The sequence below is a fragment of the Phyllobates terribilis genome, unplaced genomic scaffold (genome assembly GCF_046119375.1).
Source record: "Phyllobates terribilis strain yellow unplaced genomic scaffold, ASM4611937v1 Scaffold_4__5_contigs__length_816908805, whole genome shotgun sequence".
Lineage (NCBI taxonomy): Eukaryota > Metazoa > Chordata > Amphibia > Anura > Dendrobatidae > Phyllobates > Phyllobates terribilis.
The window spans coordinates 559,090,133-559,115,505 of record NW_027362764.1 but is presented as its reverse complement, the minus strand read 5'-3'; the positions used below and the strand labels follow the sequence as shown (position 1 = coordinate 559,115,505).

Here is a 25,373-nt window from a genome sequence, read left to right as displayed (position 1 = left end):
TTACAAAAAGGCAGTGGATGTCAGAAAATCACATTTTTAGAGAAGACATGTATGTCACTAAAGGATTTTTAACATCCCGCTCCTTACACATGTATGAACTGCAGGGCAATGAGTCAGAAATACTGCGGATGGCAGAGAATACAGCCAGCTACAGCTGGTGAAACCAAATGCCAGGTCTGTGTGTGATGCGCAGCACTATTTATACAAATCCAGCCATTACCACCGTCTACTGCTGTAAGGACCCGTGTGATGGCAGAACTCTATAGGAGCAAAGGATCAGGGAGGGCTGAGAGCTGAAAGCAAAGCTTTTCCTGCACACGATCTTCCAGGTAGATCGGCATATTCAAAATGAAAAAAAAAAAGAAACAAAAAAAAAAAAACAGGGAATTCATCAAGACTAGTGTTGTATACACCAGTTCCAGATTCATGGTGCACTGGGGTAAGATGCACTGAATTCATATGCGCCAAAATCATAAAAATGTATACGATAATTTGTGGCACTTTTGTGATGTAAATTCCAGTGAATCTGAAACTTTTTCGGCTGTTCTATTCCAACTTTCAGGAGATGGGAATTCATCAAGCCCTGCCGTAGTCCAGTAAATGTCAGCAGAAAATAGTCATAATTCCATCACGACTCCCGACCACCACTCACGGCAGAACTATATGAAAAAGCTGTGCTGCACCTTCATACAGGGACGTACAAGCTCAGGCTGCCAACATACCGACTTCACTGGGTTGTGTGTAAGGACCACAAAAAAGTAGATCCTGGTATGGAAACAGTCATACAGTGCTGGCCAAAAGTATTGGCACCCCTGCAATTCTGTCAGATAATACTCAGTTTCTTCCTGAAAATGATTGCAATCACAAATTCTTTGGTATTATTATCTCCATTTAATTTGCTTGCAAGGAAAAAACACAAAAGAGAATGAAGCAAAAATCAAATCATTGATCATTTCACACAAAACTCCAAAAAAGGGCCGGACAAAAGTATTGGCACCCTCAGCCTAATACTTGGTTGCACAACCTTTAGCCAAAATAACTGCGAACAACCGCTTCCGGTAACCATCAGGATATGTGCCCACGATGCAGAAATGAAGCAGAAAATTTCTGCATCTCCCTGGCAGAAAAAACGCATGCAGATTGTGCATGCGTTTTTCCTGCAGAATACATGCGGATCCACATGCGGGTTCACATGCGTTTCCGCATGCAGATTGACAAGCGCTTTCCAGGCGATAGCATCACTTGGAAAGTGCTTGACAACTAGGTCACACTGTATAAATCCATGCAAACAGCATGGATTTATATAGTGTGACCGTAAAAATTAAAACAAATAAAGCTATACTCACCCCCGAGGCCCCGGCGTGGCTGCAGCGCTGCTTCCTGTCTGGTTCCCGGCTGCCGGCATATCGCGAGACAGAGCTGTGAAGGGCCTGCGGTCACATGACTGTGACGTCATCGCAGGTCCTTCAGCGCTGCTGGCATTCAGAGAGAAGCCTCCGGACAGGTGAGTATAAACTTTATTTGTTATTTTATTCTTTTTTTACAGGTACAATGGTACCCAGGTCTGGATGAGAGTCTCCTCTCCTCCAGAACTGGGTACCATCCGCACATAGAAACGCATAGAAGCCGCTTGTAAAATGTACAGTCGCGGTTTCTGTGCATCTCAATGCAAGTCAATGGCGGGAGTTCCGCTGCACTTCCGCAAAATTAAATGACATGCTGCGGATTTTTGTACGCAGCATAAACGCTGCAGAAAAATCCACAGCATGTGCATAGAACATGCGGAATCCCCTTGGGGACCATGGGGTGCGGATTACCTAGCGTTTTACAAGCGTTTCCGCTGCGGAAATTCCGCAGCATAAACGCTTGAAAAACGCTACGTGGGCACACAGCCTCAATGAGTTTCTTACAATGCTCTGCTGGAATTGTAGACCATTCTTCTTTGGCAAACTGCTCCAGGTCCCGGATATTTGAAGGGTGCCTTCTCCAAACTGCCATTTTGAGGTCTCTCCACAGGTGTTCTATGGGATTCAGGTCTGGACTCATTGCTGGCCACCTTAGAAGTCTCCAGTGCTTTCTCTCAAATCATTTTATAGTGCTTTTGGAAGTGTGTTTTGGGTCATTGTCCTGCAGGAAGATCCATGACCTCTGAGGGAGACCCAGCTTTCTCACACTGGGCCCTACATTATGCTGCAAAATTTGTTGGTAGTCTTCAGACTTCATAATGCCATGCACACGGTCAAGCAGTCCAGTGCCAGAGGCAGCAAAGCAGCCCCAAAACATCAGGGAGCCTCCGCCATGTTTGACTGTAGGGACCGTGTTCTTTTCTTTGAATGCCTTTTTTTTCCTGTACACCCTATGTTGATGCTTTTTTCCCAAAAAGCTCTACTTTTGTCTCATCTGACCAGAGAACATTCTTCCAAAACGTTTTAGGCTTTCTCAGGTAAGTTTTGGCAAACTCCAGCCTGGCTTTTTTATGTCTCGGGGTAAGAAGTGGGGTCTTCCTGGGTATCCTACCATACAGTCCCTTTTCATTCAGACGTCGACGGATAGTACAGGTTGACACTGTTGTACCCTCGGACTGCAGGGCAGCTTGAACTTGTTTGGATGTTAGTCGAGGTTCTTCATCCACCATCCGCACAATCTTGCGTTGAAATCTCTCGTCAATTTTTCTTTTCCGTCCACATCTAGGGAGGTTAGCCACAGTGCCATGGGCTTTAAACTTCTTGATGACACTGAGCACAGAAGACACAGAAACATTCAGGTCTTTGGAGATGGACTTGTAGCCTTGAGATTGCTCATGCTTCCTCACAATTTGGTTTCTCAAGTCCTCAGACAGTTCTTTGGTCTTCTTTCTTTTCTCCATGCTCAATGTGGTACACACAAGGACACAGGACAGAGGTTGAGTCAACTTTAATCCATGTTAACTGGCTACAAGTGTGATTTAGTTATTGCCAACACCTGTTAGGTGCCACAGGTAAGTTACAGGTGCTGTTAATTACACGAATTAGAGAAGCATCACATGATTTTTCAAAGGGTGCCAATACTTTTGTCCACCCCCTTTTTTAGGTTTGGTGTGGAATTATATCCAATTTGGCTTTAGGACAATTCTTTTTGTGTTTTTTTCATTGAAGACAAATTAAATGAAGAGAATAATACCAAAGAATTTGTGATTGCAATCATTTTCAGGAAGAAACTGAGTATTATCTGACAGAATTGCAGGGGTGCCAATACTTTTGGCCAGCACTGTATGGTGTCCTAGGCATTTAAAGGGGACCTTTCACCCGGCAAGTGTGTCCAATTTCTGCTCTTATTTTATTCCTGTTGCTCCCCTGAGTAACCACCTTTTTTTAATCTTTAACTCCCCAAACTGTTGCAGAAATACGGGCCTTTTTGTTTGGTGCAATTTTTTATGATCTGAACAAGGCTCGCAGTATTCTCTTGGGGGAGTGTCTTTGGGCTGCCCCGCCTTATTACCCCCGCCTTATTACCTAGTCAGCCACACCCACTTAGTAAAAGCCAGAAAAATGAGCCCTAAATAAAGAGGGAAACATTTGGCAGATTTAAAAACAAAACAAAAAATACTGAATACTCAGGGGAACAGTAGGAAGAAAATAAGAGCAAACTGGTCACTTTTGACCTGGTGACAGGCCCCTTTAAACCAGAGGTCTATTATGGTGCCAAATAAAACTGAGAGGAAATACAGCCATATGCATGAGAGATTACTTTAAAACTCACATATTTTTGGTATAAAGAAACCATGAAAACTCAGGCATTTCATGTGCTCCCCAAGCACTTTAAAAAAAATGTGATTCAATAAATTTATATAGATAGAACATATATTTTTTACCAGCCAACTAAGATTCATAGGTACTTGCTAACAGAAACACATTATGAGAGGCTGACCATTAGGCCTCGCTCACACGAGCATATAAGTCAGACGAGTGCTATCTGATGTTTTACTGGATTGCACTCGGACCAATGCTATTCTAAGGGGCAGTGCTGATGAGCGTTGTTTTTCTCATGCTGATTCAGATGTCATCTGAGTGCAGTCTGATTTACATGGACAAAGACAACAAAGATGATGGAGAAATTAAGTTCTCCTTCACACCTACACACGTGGCCAAAATTGTTGGTACCCCTCGTTTAATGAAAGAAAAACCCACAATGGTCACAGAAATAACTTTAATTTATTATTACTTTTGTCAGATTCACTATCTTTGAAAATGAACAAATGAAAGTCAGACATTGCTTTTCTGCTTCCACAGAATTTTTAAAAAAATGAAACTCATGAAATAGGCCTGGACAGAAATGATGGTACTCTTAACTTAATATTTTGTTGAACAACCTTTTGAGACAATCACTGCAATCAAACAATTCCTGTAACTGTCAATGAGACTTCTGCAACTCTCGACAGGTATTTTGGCCCACTCCTCATGAGCAAACTGCTCCAGTTGTCTCATGTTTGAAGGTTGCATGTTCCAGACGGCATGTTTCAGCTCCTTCCCAAAGATGCTCAATAGGATTTAGGTCAGGGCTCATAGAAGGCCACTTCAGAATAGTCCCATGTTTTCCTATCAGCCATTCTTGGGTGTTTTTAGCTGTGGATTTTGGGTCACTATCCTGTTACAAGACCCATGACCTGCGACTGAGACCAAGCTTTCTGACCCTGGGCAGCACATTTCTCTCTAGAATCCCTTGATAGTCTTGAGATTTCATTGTACCCTGCACAGATTCAAGACACCCTGTGCCAAATGCAGCAAAGCAGCCCCAGAACATAACAGAGCCTCCTCCATGTTTCACAGTAGGGACAGTGTTCTTTTCTTGATATGCTTCATTTTTCCACATGTGAACATAGAGCTGATGTGCCTTGCCAAAAACTTCCATTTTTGTCTCATCTGTCCACAGGACATTCTCCCAGAAGCTTTGTGGCTTGTCAACATGTACTATAGTTTGGCAAATTCCAGTCTGGCTTTTTATGATTTTTTTTTCAACAATGGTGCTCTCCTTGGTCGTCTCCCATGAAGTCCACTTTGGATCAAACAACGACGGATGGTGCAATCTGACACTGATGTTCCTTGAGCTTGAAGTTCACCTTTAATCTCTTTAGAAGTTATCCTGGGCTCTTTTGTTACCATTCGTATTATCCGTCTCTTTGATTTGTCATCAATTTTCCTCCTGCGGCCACGTCCAGGGAGGTTGGCTACAGGCCCATGGATCTTAAATTAATGAATAATATGTGCAACTGTAGTCACAGGAACATCAAGCTGCTTGGAGATGGTCTTATAACCCTTACCTTTAACATGCTTGTCTATAATTTTCTTTCTAATCTCCTGAGACAACTCTTTCCTTTGCTTCCTCTGGTCCATGTTGAGTGTGGTACACACCATGTCACCAAACAGCACAGTGAGTATCTGAAGCCCTATATACAGGCCCACTGACTGATTACAAGATTGCAGACACCTGTGATGCTAATTAGTGGACACAACTTGATTTAACATGTCCCTTTTGTCACATTATTTTCAGGGGTACCATTATTTCTGTCCAGGCCTATTTTCATGAGTTTAATTTTTTTTTAATTCTGTGGAAGCAGGGTTGAAAAGCAATGTCTGACTTTCATTTGTTCATTTTCTTAGATTTTTCATTTATTATTACTTTTGTCAGATTCAAGTTATTTCTGTGATCATTGTGAGTTTTTCTTTTATTAAAGAGGGGTACCAACAATTTTGACCACGTGTGTAGGATATGATTTTCTCCTGAGAGAGAATTTGATCCCAGTAAATGGCACTTGGCTCACACACTGATCAGCGTTTGAGCCAAGAGTCATTACCATAATAATAATAACTTACATACTGACTAAAAAGGTTAGGTGGTGCAGACAACTCCTCTTCCATTGGCCTGAGGACATAATGAATACATGGAGTTGGAGGTTGTGGAGAGAATTGGCAGGACCAGAGTCTTTAGGCTATGTGCCCACGTAGCAGATTTGATGCAGAGCGTTTTTGCCTCTCTCTGGCAGAAAAAAAAGCATGCAGATTTACATGCGTTTTTTCTGCCAGAGAGAAGTGTTTTTTCAGCGTTTTCTCAAGCAGTTTTCCAAGCGATTTTGAGCATCACTTGGAAACGTGCTTGACAAGTTGGTCACACAATATAAATCCATGCAACCGGCATGGATTTATAATGTGTGAACAACTAATGCTTTAAATGCAGCATCTATAGTAAAAAAAAGAATTAAAACGTTAAAAATAAAAAAAAACCTGTATACTCACCTCTCCGGTCTCCTCCAGTCTGCTCCCGGCCGCATCCTCTCTCTTCGGCGTCCTGCAGTGTACTGTCAGGACCTGTGGTGACGTCATTTAGTCAGCTGATGGTCACGCGACCATCACCTGACCGCCAACGTCAGCGGTCGCGTGACCATCAGGTGACTAAATGATGTCACCGCAGGTCCTGACAGTACACTGCGGGACGGCAAGGAGAGAGGACGTGGCCGGGAGCAGACTGGGGGCCGCCGGAGAGGTGAATATACAGGTTTTGTTTGTTTTTAACTTTTTTATTTCTTTTTTTCACTGCGTGGTAGCCGGGATGAAGAGGAGTTGTAGTCTCCTCTTCATCCCGGGTACCACACGCACCGCGATTACGCTGCAAATTCGCGGCCATTGAATTTAATTGAAACGCAGCAAATCCACATATACCTGCGGGTTTGCTGCGTTTCAATGTTCCTCAATGGCCGCGAATTTGCAGGGTAATCGCGGTAGAAATGGTCATGCTGCATTTTTCAACGCAATGCGAATTCGGCGCGCAAATTAGCGCATCCGAATTCACATGGCTTTGCATGGCAGATTGTTTTACAAGCGTTTTCGCAGCCGTAAAAACGCTGCAAAAACTCTACAAAAACGCTACGTGGGCACATGGCCTACGTGTGTTTTCTAAGTATTGTTAAGAAACGCAGTTGCTAAAACATTAATGTTTCAAAACATATAAAACACTAAAAAATGCCAAGTAAAAACATAAAAAACTCGGAAATTGTAAATTTGTTTTGTGACCAAAGAAAACTCTGCCAAAAAGTGTATCTGAAGGGTAGCCTTACAGGAGCAGAAAATGCAAAGTCAGAAGCTAACAGTGCAATTAAGAAGATGTCTAGACCTAGGAAAGTGAACACACCCATATGTACTGTACATACAAGCACTAATACTTAGGACACAAGCAAAAGGCATTACTTGTGTTTATGTAAGAATAAGATCCCGGCAGAACACACAGAGTCCTGAACAGCCCAACAGATGAGGCGTGCTCAGGATTGAGCACATTGTGGACAATAATGGAGATTATATGGGAGAACAAGGAACAATAGTGGGAATAAACACTTGAGGTTATATATTATGAAGCATTAACATGGATGAGATTCTTCACTGTGCAAACTGAGGAATAACCTGAAAAAGAGTCTGTTGGTTTTCCAAGCCCTGCACCATGGCGTCCATATATTTAACATGCATTGGAAAAAACTCTGTACCTCGGTCCAGCATTTGGGATTTTTGAGCACTTAGCTGTTTTTGCATGTCCCATACCGTAATACAACCGTTCATGAGAGAAGATATGGTGGTGAGAAGGAACTGTGGAGTTGGGATCCCCATAAAGTGATTAGAAGAGGTCCCAATAGCGAATCCCTCAGCGATCCAACAATAAAAAAGGAAAAAAAAAAAAAAGACACTTCAGGACAAAAAGTGCTGATGTGTCCTGAAGTGTCCTACTCCCGATAACTCCAGTGGGTTGGCACATGTCAAGAAAGTTTATCTGCACAGGGGAAGTTTTACTTGTCCAACTTTCACAGTCCAAGTACGAGCCATGATGTCTGGATTGGTAGTCTCCTCATCTGAATTTAGCAGCCTCATACATGCCTACGAGGCAATGAAGTTCAGGTCAGGAGACCTGATGCAGGTCTGGATATTGCAGTCTGTACCAAGTCAGTAAATGTCAGACATTTGATGGTGGCCTTCGTAAAAATGTAAAGTCGCTCTTAAGCTCATGAAGGTAAAAAAAATATATACTTTGACATAGAATATTAAAATACTAGTGTCCATCAGATTCCACCACTTCAGAAGTGATCCTATGTCATCCTTGCCATGTGATTATGGTGGTCCATTACTACAAGCTGCAGAGATGTGTATCCATACAGACATGAAATCCCATTGCAGTGATTGGCCACCAATGGAACATAATGTGCTGTCATTAGGTAAAAGATATTAATTTAAATACTGTCAACAAATGAACTTCAAGACCATCAAAGGTCGGCAGCAGGGGTCTGGAGCAATTTCACAATTGTGAATTTTGACTAATTTGATCACTTTATTTAGTGTTTGGAGCTCAAGTTGAAGGGAATATATAAAGCGTGGCTTAACTTCCAGACTTTTAATGTATGTTTAGTCAGGGCCAGTCAAACTTCTTACTTGTATGGTGGTCTCAACAAAAGAAGGAAGGATCAGCCATTTGAATTTAAATGTCCAATGAGTTTGTTCTACCTGGAGAGAAGAAAACACCAGGTATCTGACAGTAGCTTACACTGTTCTCCTCACACAGAACACATGGACACTTGGCAGAGCCAATCGTATATATGGAAGGGTCAGGAGCGATAGCAGTTGGCCAAACGAGTATTCGACTGTTTGCTACCTAATGTGTAGGACCACATTCACAATGGGCAGTATGCCTCCATTTGGAAATTGGCACTTACCTCTGACTCTGAGCTGTCCAACTCGGCAAGGGTTGGAGCTTTTAATAGCCTCCTTCGCTGGATTGCCATTTGCATGGGTCTTCCATTCCATGGGTCTTCCATTCCAGTGCGCTCCGCTATATCTCCATTTAACACTGTGCGGTTTGGCTGCTTCCTTGAAACTTCAGGAGTTGAAACATCTGCATTTCCAAACAAAAGAAGATGTAAATGGATTGAAGCTGAGACATCCTATAATCTCCAGCTTACGTGGTTTGGTTTTGCAATGCAAGAGATTTAATGGCATTCTACTACAATTAACCCAATGTAGCCTGGCTTAGCTGCCACATATGTAATTGTCCTGCATCCTACTGGTACAGAAGAAGCTCAGGGATCTCTAGTGTGGTTTACAGTAATACTTTCTACCAAACCTTGGCTTTTTAATTTATTAAAAATTGTCATAAAGGAAAAAAGATAAGTAAATTAAATAATACATAAATATAGTTAGTGTGGTATCAGTCATGGGACACCAGCTAAAAGACAAATGCAAGTAAAACCAGCTGCTGCGTATGTGGAGAGTGCGGACTTCTTTGATGGACAAGAGTCGGCTCAGTAGCCCGAGGACATAACTTGATAAGGTATCACGCCCAAAGGGAAAATGTGAAAACTCATGAGTGAGCAGTTAACCCTAACTTTCCTGACATGTTGCACTTATTGTCCAGGAAGTCGCCATGTGAGAAGTTGTTTGGCAGGGTCCTCGCTTTACAAGGCAGTTGGTTGGTATTGACCCTTTTAGTCATTGAAATTAAATCTTAGGGAGGCAAAAGTGACAAAAGTGGGAATACCATGACAAATCTCCACCATTTTCCTAGACCCTTGGGTTTGCAGGATAATGTCCTGTGGTTGATTGCAGTCACATGTCAATTATCAAGGGGATTTAGGAGAATTTTCTTGAACAACTTTTGTAACTGATGACACTTGGTAAGATGTCACTTTCTAATACTTGTTACAAAAGGACATCTAAGCATTTATTACAATGTACATTTTGCCATGTAGTTGTAAAAGCCTTCATAACTATCCAAAGCAAATAGTGCAGAAAGCAGTAGACCCACAAGGTCAGCCAATGCCAAGCGCCAGTATTATAGGATAATGTATCTGTTCAGATATAAATCTGTTGATGTAGTATACAATAGCAACAATGGCAGAGGGTAAGGATCTACAAAACACTCGTACACATTAAATGAAAACCCGCTGAGATAAGACAACAATCTAATGTGTATGGGGACCTCCTGACTGTTCCCCAACAGATTATGTTGGGGGGAAGGTGAGGAGAAGATAGTCGGGCACTTTGAATTTTTAATGCCCAACCTTTTTGTTCTCAGAGAGCTGTCTGGCAGCGGCTTTTTCTATTCCTTCCATTGAAAACACATAAACGTTTAGCTGGCAGAATGGTCATATATATAGTTGAGTCAGGAGAAATAACTGTTGACTAAAGTTGGTGCGAATCGATTTACAGGACCCGAACCATCGGCCACATCCTTAACCTGTAGTCACAGGATGAGAGCCCTGAGAACAGCCTCCTAAGTCCCAGCTTTCTCCTGATTAGCTGGCCTGGCACGAGGTCAAATGTTCATCATGTCAAATAGATGATGTTGCCTCAGACCAGCTAATCAAAAGAAGAGCTGCGGATGCCGTCAGGTAGGAGGCGTCTCAGGGCTCCTGTCCAATAATCACAGATCACGGACATAGCCGACACGGAGAATCGTGTCACACCATTGCTACAGTTGACTCCACAAGTGTTCGGCTGACAGAATCACATGTAAATGTCCAGCTTTACAGGAAAGTTCATCTACGAAGGAAACATTTGGGTTTGCTAAACTTGCTGCTTGGCATACTATTCCATGATTATTTGTTTTTCCATAGACTATATAACGATTGTAGCAATTGGCCACATTTTGTACGTTATGAATAAAGTTCGACAGGAAACACTTCTGCATTCTGTACTAATCTAAAGTCAATGACAAATTACACTGAGTGATGAGAGATCATCAAAGGAGAATCCAGAAGCCGAACATGGAAGCCAATAGGCCCCCATGTAAAATATTCAACAGGGCCACCAACTATCACGGGTCTTTATTCATAGTGGTCTTCTCATTTGAGCCACTGGCAACTGCAACCCCTGCACCCACGGTGTCCAAAGTCTCCTAATTCAGCACTCCAGAGAAGTAGGTCTCTGTGCATGTGTGCGACTCTTTGCATTGTAATTTATGAGACTTGGAAAATCCTCAGAATTTTCCTAAAAGGGGTTATCCACTTTTGAAGGCAATTATTTTTTCCTAAAATGCACTTATTTCGGGCTGAAAATTTTTGAAATTCAGTTTCATAAAAGACTTAGCACTGAATTGCTTTTAGCGGTTCTTTGTTTCCATGCACATTCAACTTTGATATGATCTGTGGATATAAATCAACTAAAAAAACTAAAACCCTCAGACAAAAATAGAAGCTCTCCCATTGGACCGTTAGAACAAACTCATCCTGCAGCCGGCAATAGTCAGCAGAACAAAAAGGCTATAGAAGGCAAACAGTTTATAGCATAAGTATTGAATATTTCAGATGAGAATACTCCTTTAAGCTTTAATGTATGCCTAGGGGGGCGGTACAATCCAGCAATGTAGTGTTTGGACCCAAAAAAGTTGTGCACTCCTGGGCTACAGTATTCAGGCAGTTACTTTGTGCTCTTGGTACATGATGATTTTATAATCTTTGGATAGGTTCAACCAGCAACTAAAAGAATCTCGCAAAAGAAACCCACTGAGTAATTTCATACATGGAGATGTTCATTTTTTTTGCCATGGGTTCAATAAAAAAAACTCCATAACAGAATATATAGTTTGCAGTGGGAAAACTTTGCTCATGTACAAGTTCATCGTACCTTTATAAATGTAATGCTGGACATTCACAAACATCAGAACAAATAAAAGCTAGTTATTAGTTCTGCAATAGCATCACATCACCGCACGGTTATTGCACATACCACAAGACTGGGAGTAATCAGGTGAATGATGAATGATCATAATGAATGACAACATGATTTTCAGTAATTTCTCTCATGGTCAGGAACGGTTTTATAACCAATATTTTAAGTTACACAAAATAAAAAAAAAAGGCATAAAATGTATCAGAAGCAGACACAGAGAGCTGGGGGGGGCCTGTGCAAGAGTATGGGCCCCTTGTTATCCAGCATCTCTTTATATAGCACTCCTATATAATGGTTATACCTCTTTAACCATTCACAAATAAAGGTTAGCCATAAAATTCATTAGCTTGGGTAGAAAGCCACTTGTAAGGTGAGAGGGTCGAGTGTCTGCTGGGTCCCTGTGCAACTGCATAGCTTGCACCCATGAAATGTGTGAAGATGCAGAAGATTCATTCTAGCCATCATTATACATTGCACACTATTTTATTGGACTAGAAGAGCCAAAGCCATTTATTTACTAGGGTTAATGTCCACATGGGCCTGTACAAAAGCAGCAGGAACCTGTGCCACTACAGCATCTGCAATGTGGACCCCCTCCAACCAATATGCTAATAAGGCACTCTGTGCACCCTTGGCGTTGGGTTTCAGTTTATTACACTGTTCCTCCCCCAGATTTTGCATGCCTCCTCTGCCCTTTCTGTTGATTGACAGTACTGACATGCCCAGAGAGTGCTGCCTGAAGAGAAAGCACAGGCATGCGCTCATAGTGGGAGTAATGCGCACACAACCACTCCACTCTGTGCGGATGCTCAGCTGCACTTAGGGTGTTTTCACACTGCGTTCAGGCACCCATTCATTGGTCCCATCGGTGATTACGTCTGAACCCCCCCACAAAACGAGATTCAGACATATGTGCTAGCAGAACACTGTGTGTAGTAGACTACGTCTGAGTGTGCGCCTCCAGTAGGCGTGCACGCCTGAAAATTATGCACATTCGCTCTGCCGCCACCAGCATAGTCTATGGCCCCGTCGGCACATACGTCCAAATCCCGTTTTGAGTGTGGTTCCGATGCAAGCCTCGACAAGGCCAACGAACGGGTGCCAGAACGCCATGTGAAAGCACCCTTAGGGATAAGGCTGAGTACTGAGCAGCCGTTGCAAAGAAGAAAGATTATTAAACTACTGGTATGGGTTTTTTAGTTTTTTTTTTTAAACAAAATTGATCATCTGATCCATGAAGTGGAGCGTGGAAAAAAGTCCATCCGATATGGTAAGCAGCTTGCGAGTTAAGACGAAATCCAGCTCCAGCAATATAAAATCAGAAGCATTCCTTTATTGTAAAGTCCATCAAAGTCCAATAAAGGAATACTTCTGATTTTATAATGCTGGAGCTGGATTTCGTCTCAACTCACAAAATGTTTTGTTTTGTTTTTTTTTACAGGGGCTAAGTCCCCTACACAGTTACGTGGTTAAATTAAAACGTGTTTTTTGGCTGAGAAACTCAATTCTATGTTGGTTTTGAAACCTAAGCACATTTTTGGCAATATCAAATCCCTGAGCCGTTCCTCTTGCGTTAAGTGTTCTAAAGGGGTTAAATTAAATTGTCTTTCCAAAATGTATGATAGACACGTTCCAGTATGTCATATATTTGCAGTAATTTGATAAGACCATCACTCCGGACCAAGAAGGTAAGTAGGATTAAAATCTTTTTAGTATAATGGTTGAAACAGCAGTTCGGCTGTGATAACATCAAGGTAGTGAACCTGATCCTTGTGTCTCGCCAGCATCAACGGAGTTTTGTCTGTGCAGCTTCTTCCGAGACTCGAGGCAGATGAGATTATACCTGAAATCTTTATTCTCTGTAAAGTGGTTTCGAACTTCCAGCCGTCAGATACTTCTAGGAGACAGCGGCACTGAGGAGGACCTGACAAGTATTAGGCTGAGTTCACACGATGCGTTTTTCATGCGTTTCCGCGGCGTTTTTGCAGTTGCGTAAACGCCGCGTAAACGCATGAAAAACGCATGGTAGAAGGGCAGCAATGTTCCCCAATGGAAATCCGCATGTGCTGTGCCCATGATGCGGATTTTTCCGCAGCGTAAACGCTGCGCTCAAAAATCCGCAGCATGTCAATTAATTTTGCGGAAACGCTGCTCTTTTGCCGCTATTGACTTGCATTAGACCGCATGGAATCCGCATCACTGTATATGTTGATGCGCTTTTCATGCGGTCTAATGTGCGGATGGTACCCGGGTGTGGAGGAGAGGACTCTCATCCAGACCCAGGTACCATTAAAAAAAAAAGAATAAAATAAAAAATATATATATTCTCACCTTCTGACGGCCCGCGCTGAGTCCTGCCGGCTTCCCGGGCACTTCGCGGTTGAATGAAGAAGGACCTTCGCTGACGTCAGAGTCATGTGACGGGTCACGTGACGCTGACGTCGGAAGGTCCTACAGTCTTCACTGCCGGCAGCCGGGACCGATGAAGCAGGACACCGGGGGCCATCAGAGGGTAAAGTATAGATTTATTTTTTATTTTTTGACATTCACACACTATATAAATCCATGCCGGCTGCATGGATTTATATAGTGTGAAGTTGACAAGCACTTTCCAAGTGATGCTAAAATCGCTTGTCAACCCGCATGCGGAAATGAAAGTGAAGACCGCTTCATTTCCGCATGTCCCTGGCAGGAAACCGCATGTACAATCCGCATGCGTTTTTTCCTGCCAGAGAGATGCAGAAACGCTCAGGAAAAAATCCTGAGCATTTCTGCATCGTGTGCACATAGCCTTAGACTGTGGGGAAACACTGGATCCAGTGTATTGCAAATTCCATGGCTTCAAAAATGACTTTATTTAGATGCACAATTTAGCTCCTAAGGTCGAGTTCACACAGCTGTACTAGAACCCAGGCCAGTCACCTCCGAAAATGACAGATTTTTTTCCTCACAGATAACAAGTCCATGTGAAAAATCGTTACCATGAACAAATGCACCGGCTTTTTTTGCCTACAATTTTATTGAAAATCATATTTTATTACATTTATTTAGGACTTTTTGTCCCGCTGCATGGACTCGTTATGGTTATTTACAACTTATAATTGTATCCATATATTCCAATTCTAAAAATTAAAAAATACCAATAACTATAATTTTCCTAAAAGACTTATTTGATAGTTTACAATTTTTGAAACCTATACGTAACCCATCTCCTGGAATAATATTTCTCCAGCAATTTTCGATGCAAAAGATGTATTTCTGACCATGACAGAAACTGACAAGTCTGACAAAGGACCACATGAAAGGGGGACCACAACATCCAGAAGAACACGCCAGGTGCACATTTTACCTGACAAGTCAAAACTGTGAGACATGCTAAGGGGTCGCATTACTGGAAAAACAAAAATAGTCTGTTAGGACAAGGTAAAATACAGGACAGTTATACATTTCAGATGACTTGATCTGCCCAGGATAACAGTATCTGAAATGTTGCAGAATTTAACAAATATGCCATAAAAATTATACACCATGTACACACATATAAACAAGTCTTCTAGTAAAGGGCAGTTCTGCAATGATCAATAGAAGGAGCCTTATCTACTAAAAATATATTATATTTTATATACATATATACACACACTAAAACTCTAAAGCCTTTAGCTGTTCTCATTTATCCATGTGCCCGGTTATGTGATTAACGGTTCCCCATTCACAATACTGTGACATGAGCAGGCAGATTTGCCATGAATCACTCTGGTAGATATGCATTTTTAAAAGTGTAGAAAAGCGCTGTTGGCTGAAAAACGTATACCTTTCATGAAGATGGTCAATAATATTTTTTAATACTTTTTTTTTTTTAGGCGGATGCCAAGATCGCAACGTTGTCATTCCCTGAGATGTGCGCCATGAATGCTGCCCATCATTTCAACAAGGATTGGATAAATACAGGATTAAGATAAGGGCAAAGCAAGACCTAGCTCAACCAATAACAGATCATGTAAAGAACATTTCTTAGCTAATGAATGACATAAATGCTCAAAGAACAAAATAGAGGCTTGGGAAAAAGAATAATTCCAATAATGTAATAAAAGGATGTTGAGGCCAAATACAGACCAAGCCTTCAAAGAGGAACTTTCACTGGATTGTTTTCATTTAAATTGAGTACCACCACCAATTGCCACTGTTACACTGATTGCTGAACAGTTTTTCTTCTGTGACCCTCTTTTCCAAAGTTATGCCCCCCACCCCTCCCCGGTAATAAAGAGGCAAACCTGTCCATCAACCAACTGGCCATATGCCATAGAACTTCCCTGTGGTGGCGGCCAGCATCAGAATTGAAAAAGCAAACATCTATATAGGTGTTCTGTGGTGTACACCCAGTTGGTTAAAAGGGAAAATTTGCAGAGATCACAGTTCTGTGGAGCCCACTGAAATCGAAGAAAAATAAGTGTGAATGGCCAACTATTGTGTGGACGTGGAAGGTTACACCATTACAAATCAGAGATAATGAGATTGTCCACATCTATATCCATCAGTTATACATAACTATCATTAATCCCATATGTACAGTGGGGAAAAAAAGTATTTAGTCAGCCACCAATTGTGCAAGTTCTCCCACTTAAAAAGATGAGCGAGGCCTGTAATTGACATCACAAGTACACCTCAACTACGAGAGACAAAATGAGAAAACAAAGCCTGAAAATCACATTGTCTGATCTGGAAAGAAATTTTTTTCAAATTTTGGTGGAAAATAAGTATTTGGTCAATTACAAACAAGCAAGATTTCTGGCTCTCACAGACCTGTAACTTCTTCTTTAAGAGGTTCCTCTGTCCTCCACTCATTACCTGTAGTTCTGGCACCTGTTTGAACTTGTTATCAGTATAAAAGACACCTGTCCGCAACCTCAAACAGTCACACTCCAAACTCCACTATGGTAAAGACCAAAGAGCTGTCGAAGGACACCAGAAACAAAATTGTAGCCCTGCACCAGGCTGGGAAGACTGAATCTGCAATAGGCAAGCAGCTTGGTGTGAAGAAATCAACTGTGGGAGCAATAATTAGAAAATGGAAGACATACAAGACAACTGATAATCTCCCTCGATCTGGGGCTCCACACAAGATCTCACCCCATGGGGTCAAAATAATCTCAAGAACGGTGAGCAAAAATCCCAGAACCACATGGGGCGACCTAGTGAATGACCTGCAGAGAGCTGAAGTAAGGTTACACAGGCTACCATCAGTAACACACTATGCCGCCAGGGACTCAGATCCTGCAGTGCCAGACGTGCCCTCCTGCTTAAGCCATTACATGTCCGGGCCCGTCTGAAGTTTGCTAGAGAGCATTTGGATGATCCAGAAGAGTATTGGGAGAATGTCATATGGTCAGATGAAACCAAAGTAGAACTGTTTGGTAGAAACACAACTCGTCGTGTTTGGAGGAGAAAGAATGCCGAGTTGTATCCAAAGAACACCATACCTACTGTGGAGCATGGGGGTGGCAACATCATGCTTTGGGGCTGTTTCTCTGCCAAGGGACCAGGATGACTGATCCGTGTACATGAAAGAATGAATGGGGCCATGTATCGTGAGATTTTGAGTGCAAACCTCCTTCCATCAGCAAGGGCATTGAAGATGAAACGTGTCTGGGTCTTTCAGCATGACAATGATCCCAAGCACACCGCCAGGGCAATGAAGGAGTGGCTTCGTAAGAAGCATTTCAAGGTTCTGGAGTGGCCTAGCCAGTCTCCAGATCTAAACCCTATAGAAAACCTTTGGAGGGAGTTGAAAGTCCGTGTTGCCCAGCGACAGCCCCAAAACATCACTGCGCTAGAGGAGATCTGCATGGAGGAATGGGCCAACATACCAGCAACAGTGTGTGCCAACCTTGTGAAGACTTACAGAAAACCTTTGACCTCTGTCATTGCCAACAAAGGATATATAACAAAGTATTGAGATGAACTTTTGTAATTGACCAAATACTTATTTTCCACCAAAATTTGAAAAAATTTCTTTCCAAATCAGACAATGTGATTTTCAGGATTGGTTTTCTCATTTTGTCTCTCATAGTTGAGGTCTACCTATGATGTCAATTACAGGCCTCTCTCATCTTTTTAAGTGGGAGAACTTGCACAATTGGTGGCTGACTAAATACTTTTTTTTCCCACTGTTTATGGTCGTCCCCTACCTCATTACCAATGTACTGAACTGGAATAGAAGTGTTCTCGGTACTTATAATAATAATAATAATAATAATAATAATAAAGACTCATCTGTCATATGGTAATAACACTTTAGGAAGTTGTGGAGCTCATATAAAAACATCTCTGCATGTAAACAGGCCTTAAGGAATAGACAGTACACCCATAAAACAACTCTTTATAATAGGGAGTCTCCAACAACACCCGTGCTTTGGGCTTATTGGCTATTCATACATCAAAGTCAGAGGCCTGCTTATAGATTCACAGGAGATGGTATCGGTATTCCATGAAACATGCAATAAACTCATTAAGAAGATACCAATTATAAGGCAGGCCTAGCTGTGGGCTTCATCAATACAGCATGGTCACATTGACAAGCACCATTAAACATTCATTACAGCAGGATTTTATACATCTCACCTTTATGTATATAGGTCCCAGTTTCCATGAGTGATCCTCCAGAATCAATGGTCTCCCTGCGGCCTGTCTATTTATTACACTATCTACACTTAATCAATATATCTACCTGAATAGTGCATGGAAAGTGCAGACTGTGCAGGAATTTACAGCTAACCCCACAAAATGTAAAAAAAATACCGTTCTGCAGATGTAAATTGGTAACTGGATAAGTGCTGCATTGCATACAGTATAAGCAGTAGAGATGCAACTTTTTTTTTGTTCGGTGACACCATATACAAAGCATTTCAAGAGAACCTGTCATGTTGTAAATGATATCTGATATGTAGGCAGGATGTTATAAAGCAGGAGAAGATGATCAGATTGATGCATTTTTGAGGGAAAAATTTCAGCAAAACTTGCATTTTATTCATTATAGTCCCAGGTATTTTTATACATACGAGTCCAGTGGGTGGTCCTACCCAGTGATTGACAGTCTTTCCTGTATGACGGTGTATGCAGATAGCCGTCCATCACGGCATTGGACCGCCCACAGGACTCGCATGCATATAAACACCAGGGATTTCAATTAAGAAAATACAAGCTATTCTGAATCCTTTAACACAAACCTATATATCACTCTGCTCTGCTTCTCCTTCTCTACACCATGCTGGCCACAGATCGGACTGCACATACAACATGACAGCTTCCCTTTAAATCCCCTATATGGCCTTCAATTGCGTCAAAAGCCAAAGCGGCAGTTTTGGTCATAGTAAAGATGGCTCTACATGAAGCGCTATTTTTGCCATCGCTCAACAGGGTCAGAACTTAGTATAATAAATGGTTGCTGCTATGAAGTATATTTTTTCAATATTCATACACTAGTTAAACTGGTTCAATTTTATTAACTGGTACTAAATTGTAGGTAATGCTCATAGCAACCAACCCGCCAACTCGGTTGATTTATTAAACTTTAAAACCTGTTTTTAAGGTGTTATTCCCATCTTCATAAATGGCTACTGTCAAATAATCCTTGTAAATGTAAGTAATATTGCAATTTACTGCTTATTAAAATTCTCTTTCTTGAGATGTCACCTTCTTTGGTTACAGCTCATTGCTTTGGAAACAGACCATTATTGCTAGACAGCACAATATGTGCAGGACTTACAAGCTCTTTTCTATTGATCTTGTAAGCAATGCGTTACATCGGGCCAAGATTGCACACCCGTATTTATTGGATCAGTGTGCTGTCCATTGCACATATAGGCAGCAAGGACTGAACACACAGTGGTCTGAAAAAGGCCATGTATGTCGGGAGAACTAGTGTTTGACTAACTGTTATTTATAGAAAAGGGCACCTTAGTTGGGCTCACCAGGGAATGGCACCACTTCACGTGCCAAGAGCAGCCTGGACTTCAAGTATGGCTCCGGGTCTAAGAGATCTGGTCAGTAATGTAGGCATTGAGAAACCAGGTGACAGGTTGTCATTAAATACCATATATACAGTCTGATGGCTTCATATATGCTGTTCTTTGTGCTCCTCCTTTTATCAGCACTGGTTTGTGTTGAGAACAAAGAATAGACAGTAAAAGCCAAGTAAGTTGCTATTGTCATTGTGAAGTCTGTCTATAAAGTCACCATAAAAGAGCAATGATGCAAAGAAATAAACCGAAAATATTGGCAGGAACAAAGCCTAACAAAGCTGAGAAGCAGAAAAATGCATCTTCGTATATAAATAGGTGCGAGTTGGGCTGCTAGTTGGGACAAAAGCTAGAAATACTAATACGTTACACACCTACAATGCGAATATATTGTGTAATATCAACCTCATGTAAACAGTGTGTTGTACTATAGAAGAAAGAAAAAGCATAAAGCCTGTTAGTAGCCGTCCCCTAACACGAAAGATGGGTTTACAGGGGGGTCCAACACTACGATACTGATATCCTATCATTAGTGGTGGTCCGACACCCGGCACCCCCACCAATTAGCTGTTAGCAGCTCATGCAGTGGCCGGATGTAAACAGTGTATGGAACAGCACAGCTCTGTACATGGTGTAGTGGCAGCTCCCGGGTACTGCAGATCAGCTACTATTCTCACAATGTGTAACAAGATGTCTATCCCCCTCCATCCACACAAATGGATAGACATAGTCGCCCCATAAAAAAAGAAAAAAAAGGTGTTACTACAAATCTTACCAAGCCGGCTATGCCTAAATTCATCAGGAGACACAGGGCGAAGCTTTCTTTCAGATTTAATCTCCTCCAGCATCCGTTCATGCAGACTTCGTGGACGAGCTGGAGTAGGTTTCAATTTCCGAGCAGATACCTACGAGGGTAAAACTTTTCAGTACAATAAACTGAATGTGTAATGAGAAACACATATATACACACACCGCGTACATTTATGCACTACCTCCTTCTTTTGAACGGTCACAAGATTGGAAAAAATTTCATGAAACTTTCATGTGATTCAGAGTTGTAGTTGCACAGGTTTTGATATCAAATATGTTGCCTATTTAAATTTTCATTCATATTTAGGTCTTATTATTGCACTTTTATTATTGTGACAAAACCACTGTTTTTGAGGAACTTTGTCACCATTTTTTTTTTTTCTTACAAATAGTTACAAATTACTGGGATTTTGCAGCAATTTTCTGACAACCAAAAGAGATACTGTGATAAGCGGACACAGTGACCAGGCAGTAAAGCTTCTCCTCTTCCTTCAGCAATGAAAGCAAAAAAGAAAAGCGCCTGCTCAGATCCATCCTGGCTGCAGAGGACAGACCGAGGATGGCTACTTTTGGGTACATAGGGGTGCAGATGCATTTGGATGTGTCCAGGTATGTACGCCTAGATAAAACATTCACTTTACGGACTTAGTCACAGATCATGAGGTTTTAATTTTTTTTTTACTGGTGCTGTAAGAACTGTGGGCACGCATTATGGGAACAGGTCCTAACAATGATTTTATAAGGCATGCCTACCACAGACATTTAAAAGGAACCTGTCATGTCTTATCTGTTATGTAAACTGCCCCCATAGCGTTGTTAGTGATGCAATGTGCATCACTAACACGCTTTTTTCATTACAATTAGTGGTAATATAATGAGTATATAACATTTTATGTACTTATAATCATACCTGCTCGTTCAGTCATAGGGGCGTGATTCTCACATTCAGTCAGGGGTGGGCGCCACATTCACTCACTGCTGGTGCTGCCCACGTATTTGAATTTTGCTCCCGGCGAGCGCTGGTTATGTGACGCTTGCGCAGTATGACACGACGGCAGTAAATCTTTGCAGCGCTGGGAGCTGCGCATGTGCTATGATGAGTGGCTCCCCGCGCCTGCGCAATGAGGCTGTGTACTTTCCAGCTCCACTGTGCATGCGCTGTGAAGAGCGGCCCCGGCCGCACACAGTGAACCTGGAAACCACACTGTGCATGCACTGTGACGAGCAGCCCCAGCCACACACAGTGAACCTGAAAACTACACTGCGCATGTGCGGTGACAAGATGCCCCGGCAGCACACAGTGAAGCTGGAAACTACACTGCGCATGCACTGTGACGGGCAGCCCCGGCCACACACAGTGAAGCTGGAAACTACACTGCGCATGCGCCGGGAGCAGCTCGTCACAGTGCATGCGCAGTGAAGCTGGAAAGTACACAGCCTCACTGCGCAGGTGCGGGGAGACACTCATCATAGCACATGCGTGGCTCCCAGCGCTACAAAGATTTACTGCCGTCGTGTCATACTGCGCAAGCGTCACGTAACCAGCGCTCGCCGGGAGCAAAATTCAAATACGTGGGCGGCACCAGCAGTGAGTGATTGTGGCGCCCACCCCTGACTGAATGTGAGAATCACACCCCTATGACTGAACGAGCAGGTATGATTATAAGTACATAACGTTATATACTCATTATATTACCACTAATTTTAATGAAAAAAGTGCGTTAGTGATGCACACTGCATCACTAACAATGCTATGGGGGCAGTTTACATAGCAGATAAGACATGACAGGTTCCCTTTAATGTCCAACTTGTGGGTGTCAGCCTAATACATAACATACTAGGGGTGGGTAGTGCCAAGAACTGTACTAGGGGCGAGTGGTCACATTAACTCATCTAGAGGAGGGTAGCAGTTACTGTATTGACGGTATGTGGCAGCATTAAACTGTATCAGTGGCAGTATGTTTTGTATGGGATTAATTGTGCTGTGGGCAGATGCATTTATTGTGCCGTGTGTGGTCAGATTCATTGACAACTAACTAGCCAAATTAATTATATTGTGGATAATGGCAATAAAAGAGCCTTAGCAGCTCACAATAACTGGAAACTAAATGGTGATTATTAATTGTCTGGAAGTAGATATTGAGCGCTGTATTGGGATCATAAATAGGCACTGTATGGCAGTATTACATTAGGAAAATTGTGAACCCTTCACACACAGTGACAATTTTCTCTTATTTTCTGTCAGCCTAATGTAATTTAATATTTATGATGGCTAGGAACTTCTAGCAGTATTGCATAGTAACATGCTGCCAGCTGAGTACATCCGAGTAAGATTGGGATGGACTATAGCTATGGAGATTTTTTTAAAACTTATTAGGATAGGGGGCACTATACTCAAGGCGGGTTTACAGTAGCCGATCTATGGCGTTAATCTGCTCCATGCTTCTTGATCGGTGATGGTTTAATAGTCTGTTGCACAGGCCGACTGCACTGATCTGCACAGAACGATCAGTAATTGATTGTTCTGTGCCTACAGATTGCCATGCTTTTCAGCAGCACATGCCCTGTTTACACATGATGACGTGCTACAGAGAACGATGATTTTTAAGCAAGATTAACAATAATTTCACCCAACAAACGAATGTTTTGCACATTTGCCGGGAAACTGGCAGCCTGTTTAAACTGCATTCACAGGAAAGCTTGGTTCCCAATAACGGTCTAGTGTAAACCCACCATTACAAAGGCTGAGAAAACCGCTATAAACCAGGTTTATACATATTCATTCTGGAAAAGGTTTCCAGCAAGTAAAATTACAATATTCGTTTCAACCACCATTATGAATAGGTAAGAGATGAAACATATACTGAATATAGCGGAAAACAAGTGTTTCCAAAATGCATCTGACCTGATTACGCCTGTGGTGAACGCACTGCCAGCTGTTTGGATGTATAATCTGCTTTTACAGTAAGAGGCTGCGGGCACAAATAGCATGGCAGTGGCTGCTAGCAAGGAATCTGAAGGCATTTAATTCATCAAGCCTGAAGAGCTCAGAGCACGGCGTACATGATTACTGCTTAGTGAGAATACGTACTGGATTTAACGGGGGTCTGGACCGTATAAAATCCAGGATTATTTCATGAGCGCTCTTCTTTAATCGTGGAGGGATGTCACCCTGAACCTAAAACAAACAGCAAACAAGTGATAAGAAAAGGCTTGGTGATCTCATCACTAATTGAGTACAGTAGATACATAGCAATTCAGCATCAGAAGAACTGGAGCCCCGGAGAATGATATTGAGCACAAGAGTAAAGGGATGGCTGTACATAGGTAAGACACGACACAAGGGTTCACTGCCCGGTACGTCGATCACTCCGACTCACCATCACCTTCCTCAAGGTGTAACGCTTAGAGCGGATGTCATCCATCAGCATCTCGTATGGTGTCAGCTCGTACTCGATAGATAACATGTTGTACTGACGCTCTTGTACTTTCTTCAGCTTGACTCCATTTCGTAGATCACGCATTACCTGGACCCAAAACCTGGCCTGAGAAGACACATGAAAATAACCAACCAAGGAAGAAGATTAAATTGGATTTCAGAGCCGTGTCTGGAATTTCTGTTCATCTTCATGTACGTTATTATGATTATATGATCACGTTTTTAAGGCATAAGGTCTTTATGGAATCAGCGGCAATCAAAATTAATAAGTACCTACTAATGGGTTATTAGAGGGGTAATGCGGCCCCGCTTATTCCAGCATTGGGTGGGGAGCAGAGCCGATGATGTCATGTCTGCAAATATCTGCTGGCACTTGTGTGAAAATAGCAAGTATTGTGAATCTGTCTTATTGGAACAGGAAAGGTGCAGAGGAGACAAGTGAACTGATTTTCAGGAGCCTGGTCCAGTGGCCACGTCAGTAAGATGGGCCGCCGAACACAGCCCTACAAACCTCCTGCTACCTGCCGCCATCCCAGGCTCAACTGTTGATTAGGCAGCCTGGTCCACCAGGCTAGCTAATCAAAAGAAGCTCTGAGGATTCTGGCAGGTAGGAGGAGGTCCGAAGGGCTCTGTTCGGCGGCCCATCTTACTGACGTGGCCACTGGACCAGAGACCAGCAAATGTATTCGCTCACAGGCAGATGTCTGTCCCCTCATCATATGGATTGGTCTTTTACAGGGATTGTGTCATCATAAAATGACTAATTGTTTGCATCACGATGTACTATGTAGTATTATTCATATAAAAAAATAAATCAGAAATTTTGTAATTTTCACTCAGCTTTAGACTCACAATTTCTACTCCTTACTAAAGACTTCTTTTCAGAAGTCTCATAATTGACATATACGGTAAATACAGCTGATAACAATAGACCCACCAATCACAATAATCAACGTCACAGCGCACCTGCTCCCCCTCCCTTCACAATGACATTTGTCCTACTTAGGGCATGCTCCTCGCATACTTCAATTCAACCAAGGTAGGGTCAAAACTAGACTAATGAATATGTGGCTTTCCTCAAATATCAGGAAGTATGAGTCTAGAATTAAGGCCTAGTAGGCACCTTAAGAATTTTAAGGTCTAAGGGGTAGCATTTCTCCTTATGGAGAGTGACACACCAGCTCTGGCACGTCAAGGTAAGGAGGCTTATTCGCCATGCAATGCTCCTCTGGGAAATTTAATATGCAAATTGCCTCTTCAGAGAAAAAGAGGACTTGTACTCTATAGCGCCACCTATTGGAAGCAGCAATCCTACAAGTCACAATCAACCCTTTAACGAGTCGTGCAACATGACTTAGGATAAAAGCCAAATCGGAATCTCAATTTGTAGACAGGTGTTTCGGGCTGCTGGCCCTCGTTTTATCCTAAGTCATA

At 42.2% G+C, this 25,373-nt stretch overlaps 1 protein-coding gene across 7 annotated transcripts in view; it reads right to left on the bottom strand.

The window, feature by feature from the left end:
- The window catches only part of SPIRE1 (spire type actin nucleation factor 1), a 184,998-nt gene that overhangs the window by 30,353 nt on the left and 129,272 nt on the right, over positions 1 to 25,373 (bottom strand). For 4 of the 7 annotated variants that reach the window (XM_073678996.1, XM_073678997.1, XM_073679000.1 and 1 more), the window contains exons 6-10: positions 23,881 to 24,045; positions 23,592 to 23,678; positions 20,466 to 20,595; positions 15,025 to 15,066; positions 8,723 to 8,901 (exon numbers count right to left, since the gene is read on the bottom strand). In XM_073678996.1, coding sequence (XP_073535097.1) covers positions 8,723 to 8,901; positions 15,025 to 15,066; positions 20,466 to 20,595; positions 23,592 to 23,678; positions 23,881 to 24,045 — 603 coding nt within the window. The remainder of the gene's footprint in view (positions 1 to 8,722; positions 8,902 to 15,024; positions 15,067 to 20,465; positions 20,596 to 23,591; positions 23,679 to 23,880; positions 24,046 to 25,373) is intronic. The other 3 variants (XM_073678998.1, XM_073678999.1, XM_073679002.1) reach the window with 1 other exon arrangement.